This window comes from Panthera onca, chromosome C1 (assembly GCF_046562875.1).
Source record: "Panthera onca isolate mPanOnc1 chromosome C1, mPanOnc1 haplotype 2, whole genome shotgun sequence".
Classification (NCBI taxonomy): Eukaryota; Metazoa; Chordata; class Mammalia; order Carnivora; family Felidae; genus Panthera; species Panthera onca.
Window position 1 is genome coordinate 205,922,393 of NC_138346.1, and position 20,138 is coordinate 205,942,530.

The following is a 20,138-nucleotide window of genomic DNA, read 5'->3' on the forward strand; positions in this document are numbered from 1 at the left end:
CTGCGTGAACTGTAAATCTGATGAACAGCCTGGACCCTCAGGGGAGAAAGGGAGACGGAAACTCCTAGGGAATGAGGCCTTGGAAGCTTCCATTCAGCTCCAGGCTTTATCCCAAGAGAAGTCATCTGGGATCTGAAAACCAAGACAGGCCTCTGTCCCACACACCAGGCGGGGGTGTCTGGGCCACGTGTTAGCCAGCAGGGAAAGCAGGGTGTCCTTCTGGGTGGCCCATGCTGCCAGCCTAGGGACATGTCTGCGAACCTGCCTGGCAGACAGGGAGACACATGGTATGCTTTTCTTATTTGCACTCAGCAAAAATTAGGAAGCACCTCATTTCCCAGGATCTGCCCAGGGGCAGTCATATACCCGCTGTGACTGAGTCTTTGTGGCTACCCGACAGGGAGAAGTCCTAGGTCTTTTTACAGCTGAGAACACCGAGGCTCTGAGAAGGACTCCCTCAGTGCTACCCACTGAGCAACTGAGGGCGTGTTGCAAACTGCTATCCCTTGTCATTCCAGAAAATTCCACAGCCAGTGTGAGCGAGGCAGAAAGGAAGGCCCAAGTATACTACCGTGCATGTATGAATGAAACCAGGATCGAGGAGCTTAAGGCCAAGCCCCTGATGGAGCTGATTGAGAAGGTGAGTTCTTGGATCTCCTCCAGCCTGAGCCACCTGCCTCCGCCCCTCTGGCTGCCACCCCAGCTCTCAGGTACCACTGGGGCCTGGCGACCTCACATCTCCAACCATCGCACCCAGCTGGACTGTAGAACCTGTCGGGGCTGAGTGTGTCTGGGTGTGTGTGTGTGTGTGTGTGTGTGTGTGTGTGTGTGTGTGTGTGCGTGCACGTGCTCATGTGTACGCATGCGTCTCTGTGGGTGGGGATATCTGTATTTGTGTCAGGGTACGCGTCAGCACCTGTTGTGGATGTGTGCCACACGTATGTATGCCTCTCTGCATCTATGTGTGGGATGGGGGCCGTATTTGTAGAAAAAGCATTTCTCTACCTTGTTGCTTCCCTTTCCGCAGAGGGTGTGTTTTTGTGAAGAGGGGTATGTTCCAGAAGGACCAACTGAAAGTCTCAGATCTGAAGCAGAACCCCCTCCCCCCCCACCCCAGGTCACCTGGGTGGCTCAGTTGGTTGAGCGTCTGACTCTTGATTTCCGCTCGGGTCGTGATCCCAGGTAGTGGGCTCAAGCCTTGTCAGCTCCGTGCTGAGTGTGAAACCTGCTTCAGATTCTCTCCCTCTGCCCCTCTCCCCACTCTCTTTCTCTCTCTTAAAAAAAAAAAAAAGAAGAAGAAGAAGAACCCTCTCCTCCCCCGTGAGGAGGGCCCCAGTTACCCCAGGCCTCCCATTCTCTCACGGAGGAGGACTCTTTCTTGCTGGGCACCTCCCAGTCAGCCTTGGATGGACTCTGCAGGGGCTGCCTATGACTGGCCAGGCTGCCTGACACCCACAGAGGGTGGCCATGGATGTTTTCCAGCTGTCTCATGCTCCCTCAGGGCCCCGCCTCCTGGCTTGGCTCTGAGAAGTCATTGCAGCAGGATGGGGAGCTGTGGACACCGGAGACCAGACAGTCCTCCCCTCTGGCACTGGTCCCACATGCCAGTGTGTGCCAAGCCAGAGACACCGAGGAGGTTACAAAATCCCATCTCCGGGGCACCTGGCTGGCGCACTTGGTAGAGCATGTGACTCTTGATCTCGGGGTCGTGAGTTTGAGCCCTGTGTTGGGTATAGAGCCTACTTGAAAACAAAACTCCCAGGGGCACCTGGGTGGCTCAGTCGGTTAGGCATCTGACCTCGGCTCAGGTCATGGTCTCACGGTTCATGAGTTTGAGCCCCGTGTCAGGCTCTGCACTGACAGTGTGGAGCCTGCCTGGGATTCTCTCTCTCATGCTCTAAATAAATAAATAAATAAATAAATAAATAAATAAATAAACTTAAAAAAAAAAAAAAAAAAAAGAGTCCAAGTTCTGAGAGACACAAGAGACCATGGCTTTATCAACCTTTTTAAAAATACAGAGACTTTTTTTTTTCCATAGGCACAATTGAATTTTGTGCACAAGTGAATCCACATGAGTCAGTATTCAAAAAGTGAACAGGGTGTGGGAGAAGTCTCCTTTCCATCCCCGTCCCCAAGAGAGCAGCTGCCACGTGGATTCATTGCTCGCTCGTTTAGGGCAAATCTCGTTCCACCCAGCGTCTCCTGTTGCTGGTCAGACACTCGACGAAGACCATCCCTTTCATTTGCTCTTGAGGCTCAGAGAGGTCAGATGACTGCTCCGGGTCACAGACCAAGTCCGTGGCAGGAGCAGAATTCACACCCGGGTCTCCTGCCACCTCTTCACCTCCCCCTTCCCTCTCTCTGCCCGCAGCTAGGGGGCTGGAACATCACAGGTCCCTGGGACAAGGACAACTTCCAGGACACCCTGCAGGTGGTCACCTCCCACTACCGCACGTCTCCCTTCTTCTCTGTCTACGTCAGTGCCGACTCCAAGAATTCCAACAGCAACGTGATCCAGGTGAGCTGGCCTGGGTCCCCAGGAAGACGAATGGGCATGTTTTGCATTTAACCTGTTCTGAGTTTTGCAAGGGCCGGAGTAGGGGCAGACTTGCCCTGGGCGACAGGCCTCTGGTTTCTGAGCCTGGATTATTTCTGGAGACTCTGAACCGTGAGATTTTTGTCGGCAACAAGTCACGAAAGAGCAGGCTGCCGTCCTCGGGTAGGTGGGGTCAGTGTAGCACAGACGGGTCTCCGGGGTTCTGATCGGTCACCGTGGGCCCCCAGAGTGATGCCAACTCCTGGACACAGCTAAAGCCACCTCCCGGTTCCCTCACCTCAGCCTCCGCCCTTTGTGGCTCTGCTTAGAATGGCTTGGAGTCCCTCTCTTCCTGCCGGAGCCTGCCCTGGACTTTGTATCGGCACCCCCAGGGAAGCCCCGGCCCTGATCTGCCCACCCTCAGATGAGGAAGCGAGGAGCCCAGGCTGGGGGCCGTGAAGGCCGAGTTCCCATCCAGTTCTGCCTCTCACTCAGCATGTGACCTCGGGCAAGTGCCTCAACCGCTCTGAGCTGCAGTTTCCTTCTCAAACAAATTGTAACAACACCTCCTCTAAGCTCTGAGAGTTGCTATCAGGAACTGACCCTCCCCTACCTGCCAGACCCTCAGCACGTCCTCCCCTGGCTCTCTCCTTTGAGTCCTCATTCCAGCTCTGAGGGCTAGGTATTATTTCCCCTATTTTCCATGCGAAGAACCTAAGGACCAGAAAGGTTCAGTGACTTGACTAAGGCTACAGGGGTCTTAACCACTGCACCGTCTTGGGAAGTGTCTAATTAAGTAGAAGCCATGCCAAGCTTGGCCATGGCCAAGCCTAAGAGGTGTTTAGAGGGAGGGTGGCTCTAGCCCTTCGGAAGGGCCCAGAATCCCCGTGTCCGGGCAGCTATGCAGCCAGACATGTGTCTGTTCCCACGCCGGCTGGCCCCACCCCAGAGGGGTCCTCCGCTACCAGCTCCTGCTCTGGCTGGGACCCAGGCCGGTCCTGTGTTGCCATGTGCCAGCTGTCCCCACAGCAGGCGGTGTGTATGTGCGACAGGAGACCCCCTCTCACTCCTGCCTTTCTCTCCAGGTGGACCAGTCTGGCCTGGGCTTACCCTCAAGGGACTATTACCTGAACAAAACTGAAAACGAGAAGGTGAGTGTGCTTCTTCTTCAGAGAGAGTGGCTCCCAGCCCACGCCCAGTGACATTTTACCCTCTCAGTGTCCCCTCCACATCACACCTGTGCGGGTCTTTGAAGCTGGAGTTGCACTGACGAATCAGTTATCTGATGGATGATAGGCAATCCCTGGCAGAAACAGACTGGCTGTTTCCCATTCAGGCATCGTGGGCACAATAGGCAGGGGATGGGCAGGTGTCTTTTGTCCCCACTGTAGAGCAAGACAGCAGTAATGGCCATGGCCATCTGTGGGTGCTAAGCCTCTTATATACTTACCTCTTCCCCCGCCCCCCCAGTAACCCCGCAGATACAGAACGTCTCTGAACTTCATTCATCTCATCTGCTATGTGGGTATTATTTTTACCTTGCCTTTTATAGAGGAGAGAGCAAGGCCCAGAGATGCTAAGTGACCCACCCAAGGTCACAGAGGGGTGAGGCTGAGATTCACATCCAGACCAGCTAACTCCAAAACCCATGCCTCTCATGATGTCCCGGAGAAACCTCGTCTGTGGTTCATCATGTCTCCATTCATCCTGCCCACTTGTATTGGGCGTGCACCTACCAAGTGCCTGATGCTGGGGGGAGAGTGGGGACTGAGACAGTCACGGTCCCCGCTTAGAGTCTAGCAGGGGAGGCAGACGTTAATGAACTAACCACCCAGTTGGAGGCATAATGACAAATTGTGATAGCTCAAGGGTGAGCTGAGAAAGTCGAACACGGGAACCTAATTTGGATCTGGGGACATGGTAGAGGAGGGCAGCTCGGAAAAAGTGTGTTGTAAGAACCGAAGGATGGTCTGTGGGTAGCTTTCCCGTGATGGGCGTCCGAGCGGGAGTGTGGGTGGGGAACAGCAGGGTCCCCCACCCACTCGAGCCCCTGAGGGCTTCGTCCCGAGTTCCGTGGGCAGCCGCTCTGCGGACTTCCCACACTGGGCTGGCCCTGCCCCACCCGCCACCCGTGTCCAGCGTGCAGCAGGTGACACGACTGATAGACTGCGGGTGCTGGGCCCACAGGTGCTGACGGGATACCTGAACTACATGGTCCAGCTGGGGAAGCTGCTGGGTGGAGGGGACGAGGCCACCATCCGGCCCCAGATGCAACAGATTCTGGACTTTGAGACGGCACTGGCCAACATCACCATCCCCCAGGAGAAGCGCCGGGACGAGGAGCTCATCTACCACAAAGTGACAGCTGCCGAATTGCAGGTAACGTGAGCTCCGGTTGACGTGGAGCCCGGGGGAGGCGCAGGGCTTCAGGACGTAGGGTGCTGGGCTGAGGCTTTTATACCCGCTTCATCAGGTCCCCAGAACAACCCTAAGGAGCAAGGATGGTTGTCACCCCAGTTCACAGATGGGAAAACTGAGGCTCAGAGAGGCTAAGTTATCTGCTGAAGGCCACACAGCTTTTCTGTAACAACAGCATTTACCTGGGGAGGCTCTGTGGTCATAACGATAATAGCTCACACTGATTGGGCATTTCCATGCTCAAGCCCCAGTCACATCGAGCCTGGTGTATATACAGCAAACAATAGACCTGAGAGGTGGGTTCTGTAGTCACTTCTCCCTTTTCCAAGCCAGGAGGTTAAGTGACATGTTCAAGTCCCTGAGGCTCCCTGAGTGCCAGGGGAGCTGGACATTGGACTCACGCGTGGCTCATGGCATCTGTTCTTGACCACGATCCCTGGCAACCTCCTGGAGGTGAGAGGGGGTTTCTCTCTGTCACCGGGTGTAACCCATTGGAAAGCAAGTGGCCCCTCTGCTGAAGGCTGCCCCCTGGTGGCTCCTTGAGGCTTGCAGGTGGTGAGTTGACTGCCAGTTCCGTCTTCCCAGTTCACCATGTGTTGGCGTCTGGCTTTATCCCAGGTCCCCAGGGTCGCAGAGGAATCAGCAAGGTGGCCTTGGCCAGTCTTCCTGTTTCCTGCCATTGCCTAGGAAGCCTCGGTGAGGCCTGCTTCTCCGCTGGGGAGGGTGACTAGGCCAGTGTGTAGGGGTTGCACCGAGATGTCTCCTCCGTCCTTGTCTACCTTGACCAGCCAGGTCCCGCCCACCCATTGGAGTTGGCTCATGCGCTCTCTTTTCAGAAAGAACACCTCGGTCCCTACCCTTTTTCACCCTCCATTCCTTGCTCTGACAGGTATAGGGCCACCGTCAGGGCCTTGCTCTGGAAGTACTTCCAGGGTAGAGAGGAACACCAACCAGGAAGCAGTCCCAGACTCCCTGCTGAGTGCTCTGGGTGAAAGAAGGAGGGCACTAGGACCCGAGTAAGGGGAAGTCAGGGAAGGTGAGTGGGATGTGTGGGCAAGAGCAGCACCAGGCCGACAGGGTGTCCCAGGTGGAGATACAGCTCAGGCAAAGCTGGGGATGAAGGTGAGAGAGTCTCTTCTGGGTGCCAGCTGCCCTTCGGGTCCCCGGAGGAGCTGGCATCGGGGTGAGTGGTGTGCGTGGGTTGTTACAGAGATCAGCAGCCTGTGTCGGGGACCATCTGGCACCGTGTTGCCACTCTGAGGTCCGGAGGTCAACGGAGATGCTGTCTGTGCAGTGATTGGGTTTGCTCCAGCTGTCCGCTTCTCAACGCAAGAAGGGCCCCAGCAGCAGCCCAGCCCCCCACGGTGGCCATAATGCCAACCGACCACCCCCAGGGAAGCAGAGGAGACACGGTAGCCCTGAGCACATCTGCCCCAGCGTGGCTTCCGGGCTCTACCCCAGGGCACCTTATAACGTTGCGTTTGCTCTGATCTTCGAGCAAGACAGGAAAGGCTTTTCCTCCCCCGCTGCTGCAGAGCCCTCCACGTAGGGGAGGACTTTAGCAGAGGTACAGGCCCTGGGCTTGGAGTCAGAAGACTGCTCTGGCCCAGCCCCACTAGGAGCTGTGTGACCTTGGGCAAGTCGCAAGACCCCCATGTGAGCCTTTTGTTTCCTTCCTCACTCATTCACACCTGCTTTATTCCAGAACACAAGAGACAAATGAGAGGCAGCCCCTGTCCCCATAAGGTGGACTGGTTCTTTAGTCACAGAGTTCTTTGAGAACAAATTGAAAACTCTGGAGTGTCTCCCAGGGGAACAGGGCATGTGTGCATATTAAAAAATTATGTCTAGCATTTAAAGATTAAGTCCTGGAGCCCTGAAACCTAGTATCCTCCAAAAGAATCTCTTCCTGGCCTGCCCACAGGGTTTAAGAGGATGAGATGAGGCAAAGGATGAGATTTCATTTTGTAAGCTCATGTGCACAATTCAAATGTACTGTAGTAATCATTATTCGTGTTATTCCTTTGTTGTTGATGATGCCAGCCCACGTCTCTAACACTAAACCAATTTGATTTATTCCAGCCTTGGACAGAGAATGCCTTGCTATTCCCTGGTAGCTGGAAATTTGGTTTTCTTCCTACACCCCAGGTGACTCAGGGAAAGGTGTGCCAGCCTTCACAGTATGTGTCCAGGCTAACCCCACCAGAATAGAGTGGTTCCAGGCCAGCCCCCATCAGAGTCTGAATTCAGAGCCACGAATCAGACATCCTTCTGTTCCTTCTCTGGGGGCCTGAGGCCCTTCTCATTCCTTTCTAAGACCTTCCATATCAGAAGTTGTTTGAGGGGTGCCTGGGTGGCTCAGTTGGTTAAGCGTCCGACTCTTGGTTTCAGCTCAGGTTGTGATCTCACAGTTGCATGAATTCGAGCCCCGCACCGGGCTCTGCGCTAACAGCATGAAGCCTTCTTGGGATTCTGTCTCTCTCCCTCTCTGCCCCTCCCCTGCTCGCGCGCTCTCTCTCTCTCTCTCTCAAAATAAATAAACTTAAAAATTAAAAATAAGAAAAAGTTGTTTGAGCATGAGTCCTCTGCTCTAAATTCTCCAGCTGAGATCATGTCTGATAGCATCTTCCTTTTCTCTCTTATTTTGCAAGCCTACTTGAGCTGGCTGGTTGGTGACCAGCAGTACTCTTTGGCTGCAGGTTTGGAAAATAGAGCTGACTGGTGTGCCCCAAAGGATTTGAGTCACAAGTGGAATGTCCCAGTCAGTTAAAACAGCCGTCTCTATGGATACAGATCTAGGCACACATGTTTAAGTTAGGCGTTCACTAAAGCAAGATTGAAAATGTGAAAATTCTGTTCAACACACACCTTATCTGGAGTTATGGGAATTTGCTTGCACGGAACACCTGCTCTCCCTGACGAAACAGGCGTGTGTCAAGTGCACAGGGATTTATCACCACCTGATGTCTGTACCCTGATTAGAATGTTCCAGTCTCCTGCAGTTTGTGAAGCTCTCGTTCATTGTGTAAACAATGACATTTTGTAAACCTGGTGAATTTCCCAGGCGTCTTTGCCAGCAGATCATGCAGGCAGGTGTCTCTAAGCGTTGAGCCCTATTTGACCGTCTCACCTGGACACCTCCCAGTTTTGCAGCCACAGAAATTGTTAAAGAGAAGCCCCAGAGGTTACCTGCCTAGGGGATTCTTGCCAGAGAGAAAGAGTTAATGGACAAGCTAGGGAGAAAGGCAGCTCAGGTTTAAAGAGCAGGCCATCCCCACGAGGTACAGAGCAACCAACCACGGTGAGGTGGGGGGGGGGGGGTGCAGAATGTTGTCCCCATTTTATTTGTATTTATATTTGTGTTGGGGGGGCCATTTTAGAGAAAAGCTACAGAACGGCTTGAGGTCCCAGAACAAGTTCATGGTGAGGACTCTGATCCGTGTCTCCTCTTGGAGTCGGGTGGGCAGGGATGTGCGGGAGCCCGCCGGGCACGCCTCTTTGGAATCCTGTCTAGAGCATCTCTGACAAAAACCACCGAGGGAGTTTGTGGTAGGTCCTGATGCCACTATGAATCGCCTCCCTGCCCTCCAAGAGCTGGCACACCGCTGCCTGTGGGAGCTGCCCTCTTCTGTCCTCGGAGGTCCTTATTCCCCAAGAGCTGAGTTGCCCTTTGAAACCGGAGAGACGAGGGAGCCTAGATTTTAGACCTGAACACACTAGCTAACTACGTGAACTCAGAAAGGTCACCTTAGCTCATCTGCAAAGTCAGCATCTGTTAAGGGGAGGGCTTTATGACTGCTTTCTCACTGAGGGTATCGTAGGTAGTTACCAACAGGTTATAGGTTCATCTGATGTTGTAGATTGATTTTACATTGTACATTATTGATCGATTTTACCATATGAAGGCCGATTGTAATGTGTCTCCTGCAGCCTTTGTCTTCAGTTCTGCCCTTTTGCAAGGGAACAGAGAACAGAATTTATTATCCTTCAAGCCCAGGCCCACGCTTGGGAGACCTTGAGAATGATTACAATAGTTAATATCGATTGAGTGCTTGTTAAGTGCTGGCTACCATTCTCTGTGACTGACACATATCAGCACTTTTGCTGTATAACACAGTATATGTTTGCATCTTGTAAAATTACAGGGCGGAAAAGTAAGAACAACAGGTCGTGTGGGAGAAATAGGACTTAGAGCGTTCCAGGGCCCTGCAGTTTATGAAGCTCTCATTAATTGTATAAACAACTCCAATTAGATTCAAAAGTTGTGCCACTTGAAAGACATCACGCTAAGTGAAACAAACCAGTCACAGAGACAAATACTGTATGGTTCCACTTACATGAGGTAGCGAGAGCCGCCAAATTCATAGAGACAAAAAGTAGAATAATGGTTACTGGGGGCCCAGTAGGGAGGGAACTAGGGGGGATTCTTGTTTAATAGGTGCAGAGTTTCAGTTTTGCAAGATGGAATCTGGAGATGGACGGTGATGGTACTTAATGTCGCTGAACTGCATGCTTAAAAATGGTTTTGATGGTAAACTTCATGTTTGTGTATTTGACCACAGTTAAACCCAGAAGTTGTGCAAGTCTGTAACCAAAACAATAACTGGAACCTGGAGAGAGCTCAGCACGCCTGGAGGCTGCCTGGCGGGCAGTGGAGGAAGGCTGCTGTGGGCACAGAGACCGCGCAGGCGGATGGGCTTTGCGCAGTGGGGGCTGCTGCCGCTAGGCGGGCTGAGAGCAGGCTACCTGCTCGAAGCTGGAAGTTACTGGAAGCCGGAGTGCAGAGGGAGCTCTGGCATCGGCCGTCGTTTTAAATGATCTTACGGGCACCTGGGTGGCTCAGTTGGTCAAGCATCCGACTCCTGGTTTAGGTTCAGGTCATGATCCCAGGGTTGCAAGGTGGAGGCCCGTGTCGGGCTCTGTGCTGAGGGTGGAGCCTGCTTAGGATCATCTCTCTCTCTCTCCCCCACCCCCCGGCCTCTCTCCCCAGCTCATGCACTCTCTCTCTCTCTCTCTCTCTCTCTCTCTCTCTCTCTCTCTAAACAATAAAAATAAATAAAAATAAATGATCGTAAAATAGAGCTGACCAGCCAGCCTCCTGTGCATCAGCAGAGCTGGGGGCTTTTCCTTCCTTGCTGGAGGTTGTCAGTCTAAGCTTATTTTTTCAGATCCCGTGCCCAAGAAAAATCACCCATGGCCCGAAGCATTTGCACATTTTACTGCTATCATTCTCGAATTTACCGGTCGTATAGCCTAATCACCTAGTAATTGGTATTATGGAAGTGCATGTTGAATGGAACAGACAGCATTAACCTGTTTAATCCTTACACTAACCCCATGGCGTGAGTTCTGTTATGATGAGGAGATCCCTTTTCAGACGAGACCCCGAGGCACAGAGTGGTTCATCCACTTACTCAAGGTTACACAGCTAGTAAGTAAGAGAGCTGGAATACGAACCCAGGCGGTTTGGCTCTGGACGCTACAGAGCTTTCCATTATAGGCCCGTCTGGGCTCAGTTTCTTCATCGATATACTGGGGACAGTGGCGCCTCCCACCTAGGCCTCTCATGAGGTCCCGCTGAGAGAAGACATGTGAGTCGTTTGCAGTGGTACCTGGCACAGGAGGGGCTTGCAGAATGGTAGCTACTGCTGCTGTCACTGTGTCCCCTTTATTCCGTCCCAGCTCCGTTTCAAGTTGAAGTTGGTGTTTGGCTCCTTAGAATTCTGTCGAGAGCATCTCTGACGAAAGCCAGAGACCTCAGTTCGACATCTGCACAGGGCGCTGTCCGTGCCCAGCTCTTCGGAGGCATGGTGCCGCCTTCCTCGAAAGAGCACCCTGGAGCCCTGGGCGTGGAGGAGAAACAGCCCAGCCAGAGTCACACGGTCTCTTCCCTTCCAGGCCTTGGCGCCAGCCATCAACTGGCTGCCCTTTCTCAACACCATCTTCTACCCCGTGGAGATCAATGAGTCCGAGCCTATTGTTGTCTACGACAAGGAGTACCTGGGGCAGGTCTCCACCCTCATCAACAACACGGACAAATGGTAAGGGACGGCCAGGCAGCCCTTGGGGTCACACCCTCCCGCTGTCCTCTTCTCCCGCCAGATATCCCGCCAGATAGGTGTGGCCAGCGGGTGACAGACTGACTCAGGAGCGTGGGCCCTGGGGAGAGGCAGCCCTTCAAATCCCAGCCCCTCCCCCACCAGCTCTGTCCCCTTGGGCAAGTTTCTCGCCCTCGCCTGGTTCATGCTCCGCATCATAAAATGGGGCTGGAAACAGCACCTACCTGGTGAGGATATGCCAGAGCCGAGTGAGGGTATGACTTGGGATGGGGCTCAGTGAATGTTCGCTCATATTTGTAGTTAATACTTCTGATTTTTTTTAATTTTAAAGATTCGTTGGAGAGGTTTTTGAAAACTACAGAAAAAATAGAAAAAACTTAAACTTACCCAAACACTGCTGTTGATTCTATGGGGTGTGTGTGTGTGTGTGTGTGTGTGTGTGTGCGCATGCACGTGTGTGAGGGAGAGAGAGGTGAATTTTCTAATACATGGTTCCTTTTTTCCCCATTGTTGTGACCACATGTGTAATCTGCTTTTCTCTTGACCTTTGTCAAGAGCATTTTCCCCACGTTATCCCGCACTCTCTGTGGACCTCATTCTTCACGGCTGCACAGAGGATTCTCTGTGCCCTGAGGGAGGGGGCAGTGAGCTCTTTCACGCAGACCGTGGCGGGGCTGGCCAGAGCTTCCTTTCCTGCCCCTCCTATTCTTAGGGCCCCTTCCCTGACGCTGGACATCTCCAAGCTGGGGACATGGCAGCCTCCTCCCTGCTCCAGCCCAGCAGTACACAGCATCCAGGGGGCATCTCCATGCTGCCCTTCCACGGCTTCCAGACAAAAAGCAGCTATGCAACAAGCGTGTATTGAGGACGTGTGATGTACAAATCACCTCACTAGGCACTGAGGGGTTTTCAAAAGAGGACCCAGGCTCTGCCTTGAAGAGCTGACATTCCCTGTTAGTGAGCAGTAACCTGCCAGACTGGGGCAGGTGGGGGAAAGAGCCTGCTTAGCTGAAGGCCGGTTCTGAGCGCCCCCTAAAGGTCAGTGGGGGAAGTGCTGTGATGCTCTCAGCTCTGGGCCCTTCTGAGCGGTCTGATCTCTTGCCCCAGCCTGCTCAACAACTACATGATCTGGAACCTGGTGCGGAAGACAAGTTCCTTCCTTGATCAGCGCTTTCAGGACGCCGACGAGAAGTTCATGGAAGTCATGTACGGGACCAAGAAGGTGAGCCTCTGTGACTGCATTCCTATGCACGTGCTGAGTACCTACTGTGTGCCAGGCCCTGGGTTGGAGGCTCTTGTGACCTTAGTGTCCTCTAGGGCCGTGGAACTCATGAGGGAGGATCTAAGCTAGCTGGGGATGGACAGAAGCTTCCAGAAGGAGATGATTACATCCAATCTCAAAGGGTAAAGAGGAATCTTAGAGAGTTAGCTACTTTACAGCAAAAGGTGGCTTCTGTTTTCTTCCTTCCAACTCCTTCTCGATGCTGGTGATAATAAACGCTTTCCTGTAACTCCAGTGATCTTAATATCCCTATGAGGTGGGTGTGATCATCATCCCCATTTTATACAGGGGACCTCCAGTAATACTGCTGCTTCTCCATAAACATAAAACACTCGGTGCAGCACCTGGTTCGTGGTAAGTCCGCACATGTGTTCACTGCTGTCATGCTCCCTGGCCCCGAGGGCCCATTCTTCCAGAGGTCCCAGGGCTCCAGGACCCTCACTCCCCCCCTCTCAGGGCCCCACCCTAGGTGGGAAGTTTCCCAGACACTTCCACTTTTTCCCCAAAGAGGTCACCCTCTCATTCATGTAGCCCACAGACATGTATTCATAGGACATGAGTCCCTTGTGGGAACACAGAGACAAGTGAGGTGGCATCTGTGCCCCAAGAGCCCACATCGTGAGGTCCTCATATGTGCTGATGGGACGCACACCAAGTCAGGGCCCCAGGGAGGTGCCCCAGCCATAGACCAATAGAGGGCGAGGCGCTAAGCTTGCCCAGTGCACCCACCCAGGACAGCAGCTAACAAGACCCCAGGGGACGGGCAGAGCTGGCTCCGGCCGCCCTGCCCCCATGGCCCTTCCTAGAGTCCAATGTAGTGGACAGAGCCGGATAAGGGCTGGCAGAGAATGATGGGATGTGGGTGCTGGCCTCCGGTCCTAGAGTTCATCCTGGGAAGAGTTCTCCTTTTCTTTACCCTCCCCATATATACCCACCTCTGGCAGGAAGGGGACGGAAGGAGAGGGTGGCTGGGAACAGGCCCTGCTCCTGACAAGAGGGGCCTCTGGGGGCACCAAAGGACCTCAGCTATGAGAGCCACGTGGCCCTGCAGAGAAGGACCAGGGGAAGGATTGGCTGCTTTGCTCAGCTGACCCGCCTTCCTGCTCCACCTGTACCTACCTTGGACCGGCCCTGGGTGAGCCCTGGGTCACAGACATGACGAGACATGGACTCTGTCCCCTGGAGCACTTGGCTTCCCACGGGACTTTATTCAGGAAGGGTCTGACCAGGACTGGGGATGGCAGTTACAGAGATGCCTCTGTGTGGGGATCATGTACCTGCATCATTGCTTACCCACTGGGTACAGATGAGGAAACAGGCTCTAGGTGGTGAAGGGTTTCCCAAGTCACCCAGCAAGGAGGCAGCCAAACTCCAATTCAAACCCAGCTCTGGATGACGGTGACATCTTGGCACTTTCAGCCACTCACTGATGCTAACGATGATCATCAGAATAATAAAAGACATCATTACTAGATGTTGCCTTTTGTAGGCATTATGTCGCCAAGTTCCTATGACAGCTCTGTGTGTTCGGAACTATTCTCATCAGCCCATTTTATAGATAAAGAAACTGAGGCTCCATGAGGGGAAAGGACGATTCAAAGTCACACAGCTCATTAGTGGCGAGTGGGTTCTCAAACCTAGCACAGTTGATTCCACAGCCCCCACCCGAACACTCTGCTCCACTCAGCCTCTGCTCTGCAGAAGCCAGAAGTCAAAATTGAGCTTCCTGGTGGTTGCCAGGGGCTGGGGGCAGGGAGGCGGGCATGGGGAGTTGTTCAATGGGTAGTTGTTCAATGGGTGTGAAGTTTCACATTTGCAAGATGAAAAGTTCTGGAGATTGGTTGCACAGCAATGTGAATATGCTTAGCACCACTGACCTATACACTTAAAGCAGCTAGAATGGTAAATCTTCTGTGTATTTTACCACGATAGGTAGGTAGGTAGGTAGGTAGGTAGGTAGGTAGATAGATACATAGATACACAGGGAGAGCTTCCCTGGGCGAGTCTCAGAGTGCAGGGTGCTGCTCTAATCAGTGGGATGCTAAGAGCTGGTGGAGCCCAGAAAGGCTTTGCCAGAAGCCAGGGCAACTGGGAGCCCCTAGAGGTGGGAGGCTGTGAGCCAGGGTCACGATATGCCCCATGCATGGTATACGGAAACAGCACAGAACTTTGGTCAGAAGATCTGTGTTTGAAATGCTTCTTCTAACCACACAGCCTTGGGCAAATGACTTCATTGGAGCAGAAGACTCAGTCTTCCCGAATGTAAAAAGGAATACTTAATCCCTGCCCTGCCCTACTGACCAGGGCACCGTCTGGGATCACACAAAGGTATTCCCACAAAGTCTGTCCTAAAGGCTAAAGCACTCCACACCCTGCACTTTGTCTGCAAAGAGGAGCACAGAACCTGCCTCGTGGGGTTATTATGAGGATTATATGAGCTGTGGCCCACATTATGAGGATTATATGAGCTACGGCCCACACCCGATAAACACTCAGCTGGCACACACTGGTCTTGCTGCCATTGTTGCTGTTATTATGTGTCTGTCTCTCCCACTGGGTGCTCTGGGTGTTTCTATTGAGCCCCTCGAAGGCAGAGCTCACGGCTGATTCGCCTCTAGGTTCCAAGCACCTAGCGCTCTCAGGGTGCAAAAGAACTGCCCAGAGAGCACTGGGCATGTGAATGAATGAGTGAGTGAATGAATGAATGGGTTTATGCAAAAGCTCTCCTGAGAAGGCAGTAAGACTCAGCCCCTGACTCAGCCATCAGGGCCTAGGGCCCCCACGGAGCCTGGGAGTTCGAGTCCCCCTCCCCCCCGGTCCTGACCTTCTGCGTGGGTGGCCTCGGCCAGATGTGGCCACAGCCATGTCCAGCTGTGGGAGGGCACAGCATCTAAATGGACACATGGGTGGGAAAGCTTAAAAGGACTTGGGCCACTCAACTTGTGGAAGGCTGAGATGCCTTTTACTTCCTCCCCTTCTTCCTTCTTTCCTGGAAGAAATTTCTTTAAGGTAGAATTTACGTACCATAAAATGAACGGGGTACATGAAGTACACAGTGTAGCGAGTTTTGACAAATGAAGTCGCCCATGTAACCAGCACCCCAATCGAGATAGAGAACATTCCTGTCACCCACTTATCCAGTGTCCTTGGAACAGAAGGTTCCTTCAGTCCCCCGAGTGGGTGTGGACAGGTGTGGGTGGGATTGCACACTGTGGGCTCTTTCATGTCTGGCTGCTTTTGCTGGGCTAATGGCTGTGAAATGCCTCCATATTGTGTGTCACGCTCCTTCCGGTTGCCAAGTAGTGTGCTGTTGTATAAAAATACCACATTTTGTTTATCCGTCTGCCTGTTGGTGGGCATTTGCTTGTTTTCAGTTGGAAAAGTATCATGAAGCAGGCTGCCCCAAGCCTGGTGGTTGTTACCACCTGTTCTTCAGGGTCAGGAGGCCACACGAGGGATTTACACGAGCAGGGTGAGCAGGGCCACCACTCATGATCACGGGGACCATGCACAGCCAGCAGGCTGGAGGGGCAGGAGAGCAAGCGGGGCTCGAACCAGCGTGGGTGTGCTTCCCCTGAGCTCTGTGGGGCTACAGCCTAAGGCCACCCATTTCCAGCTCCCCATAGGTGCCCTGGGGGCTGGTGGGCTGGTGGGCTGGCAGGCTTGTGGGCAAGACCACGGGCTACCAAGGCATGTGCGTCCTGCAGCATCACTGTGCTGGTCCTTCCTCTAGGAGGCTTTAAATGGGGTTGGGTCCTGGAGCGTCTGGGTGGCCCAGCCGGTTAAGCGTCCGCCTTCGGGTCAGGTCATGATCTCACAGTTCGTGGGCTTGAGCCCCGCATCTGGCTCTGTGCTGACAGCTCAGAGCCTGGAGCTGCTTTGGATTCTGTGTCTCCCTCTCTCTCTGCCTCTCCCCCACTCATACTCTGTCTCTCTCTCTCTCTCAAAAAATAAACAAACATTAAAAAAGAAAATGGGGTTGGGTCTGGCCTTCTGGGAAGGTTTTCCTGTTGCACAAGAATAGACACAGTAATTTCTCAAGTCTTTGCCACCAGGATTCTTAGCCTCCCCCAGGGGGCAGGGCGAGGTAGGGGTGGGGGGTGGGGCGTGCGAGCAGGCATGTCAGAGTTCTGTCACTGTAACACCCCTCGCTCGCTGTGGGACCCTGGACCGGCGACTTCCCCTTGCAGAGTTTCTGTGTCTGTTTCCTCATCTGTCAAGGCCCACATCCCTGCCTTCCATGTTCGTTCTGATGGCTCCTTAAGATCCCATTTATGACATGCTGTACACAGAGCCTGGCATTCAGGAAATCATAGATGGCGGCGATGAGGAATATTCTGTGGCCTCTTGATCTAGTGCCTAAAATAACTTCCACTGCGTCAGAAAAGGTCTCCTGGAGGTTCTGGAAGGAAGCAGCCCCAGCCGCTGCTGCCTCCTGGACGGACAAGGGTTGGGAAGAAGGACAGGACCAAGTAACCCCTGTCCCTTGTGTTTCCAGACCTGTCTTCCCCGGTGGAAGTTCTGCGTGAGCGACACAGAGAACAACTTGGGCTTCGCCCTGGGCCCTATGTTTGTCAAAGCGACCTTTGCGGAGGACAGCAAGAGCATAGTGAGTGCCTCGTCTTGCACACAGGCTGTGACATCGCACCTGCTCTAGCCCTTCGTGAACCGGACAGCCCACACTTCTGTCTGCTCTGGACCTTTCCTACTCCGGGCCAGGGCTCCAGCCTTGACTCAAAGTTCCTGTTGTCCGAAGGCTTGAATGCCAGGAGTTATTTGGGATAGCTCTGTAATTGAGTGGCAGGCACTGTAGCTGTATTGCCCTTTAACCCTGCAAGGCCATTCCAGCCATCCCTGCCTCTACCTCCAAGGGGAACGAGGGGCCCAACGAGCTGGTGTTGGCAGAGCAGCTCTGGCCTGGAGGGTGACATTTTTCTTACCCTGTGGGTGACGGGTTTGTTCTGGACACGCAGAGGAACATCATGGCTAGGTGTGTGAAGACGGCCGGGCCCCAGTCCAGATCCTGGATCCATCACCTCCTGGTGGGGTGACTTGGGACAGTTTTTCTCCCTTCACCGTTAACTTGGTAGTGGGGCTGTCCGTCCCGCACGCAAAACAAGGGCTCAGTGAGTGGTAGCTGTTATATTATTATTATTATGTTATTGTTACAGTTTTTGTTCCTGATTTTAATTATGTAGGTATTATCTGCAGTCAGATGTTAGCAAAGGGAGACTCCCATTCCTTAGGCGACTCGACTCGCCTGTGAGCAGCTGATACAGAATCTTCGTCTAGTTCTGTCAGCCGTCAGCCCCTCTGCTCTTTCTGCTGCACGACTTCCTCCCCCTGCTCTAGCATCTTTGACCTCCGGGTCTGCCTGTGACATTATCACCCTCAAGAGAAGCTGGTCATCTCCAGCCTGAGCACAGCATTTCTGAGACTGCTTCTCAGCACTCGGGTTCTGTAGATTTTAAAACCCATTCCATCAATAAAGAAATCCTGTGGGCCAGTAAGTCTGAGAAAGACTAACAAGACTTTTACACTCTCCAGAAGAACCACGGTGCATGTTGTATGCCAGAGGTTCTGAAAAGTCCTGCAGAGGAGAGACTTTTCCAGCTTCCCCAAAGCTTGTCCTACGCATATTTGGCCACGGAGCTCTGTTTATGGAGGTCCAGTCTTGTCCTGCAGGACTTCAGTGTTCTGAGGAACAAGGTTGGGGAAGTGGCTGGGGCTCCCCTTCTTCGCCCAGCACTCACAGCCTGAGGTTTTGAGCTGTGATCTGAGTTTCGACTCTGGCCCGGGGCCTCCCTTCTGCCTGGGGTGTCTGTCTAGTGCCCAGCCCTCACTGGTCAGCTTCTCTCTCCTCAGGCCAGCGAGATAATCCTAGAGATCAAGAAGGCATTTGAGGAAAGCCTGAACACACTGAAGTGGATGGATGAGGACACTCGGAGATCAGCCAAGGAGAAGGTGAGGCTGGCCCGGTGCCTGAAGGGATGGCTGAGGCTTCCCGCCCGTGGGGCCACAGCCACGGACGGAGGAGGGTGCGTGAAGGGAGACCAGTCCCAGCTAGTAAGCCCGGCGTGGACGCTGTCCTGCCCTCAGGGGGTGAACAGTCCAGCAGGAGGGAGGGACAGCCTTGACCGCATGATTGCATTAATAACTGTGTAAAAACAGACCGTGTTGAGCATGTGAGAGAAAAATGCAGGGAGATGTGACATGTCTAACGAAGAGGGAGGGACTTGATAGAGTCCAGTGGGGGACAGCCAGCAAAGGCTTCCCTCGGGACGTGACATTTAAGCAGAGGGCCAAAGGGTAAGTAGAAGTCGGGCAAGAGAGGAACATTTCCAGAAAGAGATGTGGAAACCCCAAGCAGGAGGACCTGCCCGTGTCCCTTTGGTCCAGAGCCCGAGGCCAGCCAGCCCTGCTGAGCGCTCAGTGTCCACCGTATCTCTCCTGTCTAGGCAGACGCAATCTACAACATGATAGGCTACCCCAACTTCATCATGGACCCCAAGGAGCTCGACAAAGTGTTCAATGACGTGAGTGGCTCCCACCCTGCCCCCTTGCGTTCCCAGATGCCCCTGGAGGTCCGCAGTTGGGGACGAGCAGAGGCAGGCTGGGTCCAGGTGGGATGCTGGAGGCACCTTGACCGTCAGGACATCTCAAGATGCAGTGGTGGGAGGTGTGGGGATGGGTTCTCTGCTCCTCCCCTCCTGGGCCCGCCTCCCCCGAGCCTCTGTCAGTCAGTGCCCAGCCCTCAGTGCCAAATGGTGCCACGTGCCCTGCCAGACACTCCATTTCATGGGCAGCTCCATTGAATGAGTGGGAATCATGGAGGTGAGCAGACCCTGGAAGGGACAGACAGAATCGATGCCCCTAAAATATCAGGGAGCCCCTCATACCATCTTTTCCTTCCCAGGCCCCCAAGTTGCCTCCTCTCCCCAGGGGCCTCCCCCACCTTCCCAGAAAAACCTGGACCTCATTTGGACCTTAAATGCTAATGGGAAAGAGGAAGCATGAATCCCAAATGCACATTTAAGCTTAAATGAGGCAACAGGGGTGCTTGATACATTCCTGGGAGTTGGAACTTTTGGCAGGTCATTCCTTTAAATGGATTGTATTTCTGCCCTGAAAGATAGTTTTATATCTTTTTGTGATTGAAATTTGTGAATTCAGGCATTTTTGCAATTATAGTAACCTCTCATCATGGCTCTATTTAAAACCCAAGAATATTAAAACTACTTCTGAGAATATGGGACTGACTCATTCTGCAGCGAGTTTCCTTCAGAATAATTTAAGATGCCCCAGGGTGTCACAATACAGGATCCGGAGGCTCTTGCGGACAGCCCACAGGATCAGAGTCCTGTCCCCAGGGCCCCAGCGTCTTACCAGAGCCCTGACGAGAAGCCAGAAAGCCCTGGAGCCGATCTGAGGGAGAACCTTGCCCCCTGAAAAGAGCTGAAAGGCTGGGCTGAGTGCTAAGGAAAATGTGCAGTGATGCCTGTCCCCTGACATGTCAGAGACAGATCCCGGCTTGATTCATGTGCTATCCAGAGTGGTAGCTACAAGCCACTGCTGTTTAATTAATGAAAATCGAAACACATTAACATTTAATTAAATGTCAAAGTCACACTAGCCACGTTTGAAATGCTCACGTGTGGCCGGTATCTACCGTACTGGATAACGCAGGCATAGAACACGTCCCTCATCGTGGATTGGACATCACTGGAGGGATTTCCTGCCTAAGGCCCAGGCGCTGCTGCAGGCCATGATACTGCTTGGTATTGAGCGGTCCTGGTGAAGTTCCTACCGTGTCCTCGAAAGGGAGAGGGGAGGGTGCCGG

At 53.3% G+C, this 20,138-nt stretch overlaps 1 protein-coding gene across 4 annotated transcripts in view; it reads left to right on the top strand.

The window, feature by feature from the left end:
• The window catches only part of ECE1 (endothelin converting enzyme 1), a 113,299-nt gene that overhangs the window by 80,265 nt on the left and 12,896 nt on the right, over positions 1-20,138 (top strand). For 3 of the 4 annotated variants that reach the window (XM_060626013.3, XM_060626014.3, XM_078452243.2), the window contains exons 5-13: positions 519-640; positions 2,375-2,521; positions 3,625-3,690; positions 4,727-4,918; positions 10,856-10,998; positions 12,124-12,238; positions 16,797-16,907; positions 18,164-18,262; positions 18,757-18,834. In XM_060626013.3, the coding sequence (XP_060481996.1) occupies positions 519-640; positions 2,375-2,521; positions 3,625-3,690; positions 4,727-4,918; positions 10,856-10,998; positions 12,124-12,238; positions 16,797-16,907; positions 18,164-18,262; positions 18,757-18,834 (1,073 nt within the window). The remainder of the gene's footprint in view (positions 1-518; positions 641-2,374; positions 2,522-3,624; positions 3,691-4,726; positions 4,919-10,855; positions 10,999-12,123; positions 12,239-16,796; positions 16,908-18,163; positions 18,263-18,756; positions 18,835-20,138) is intronic. The other variant, XM_078452244.2, reaches the window with a different exon arrangement.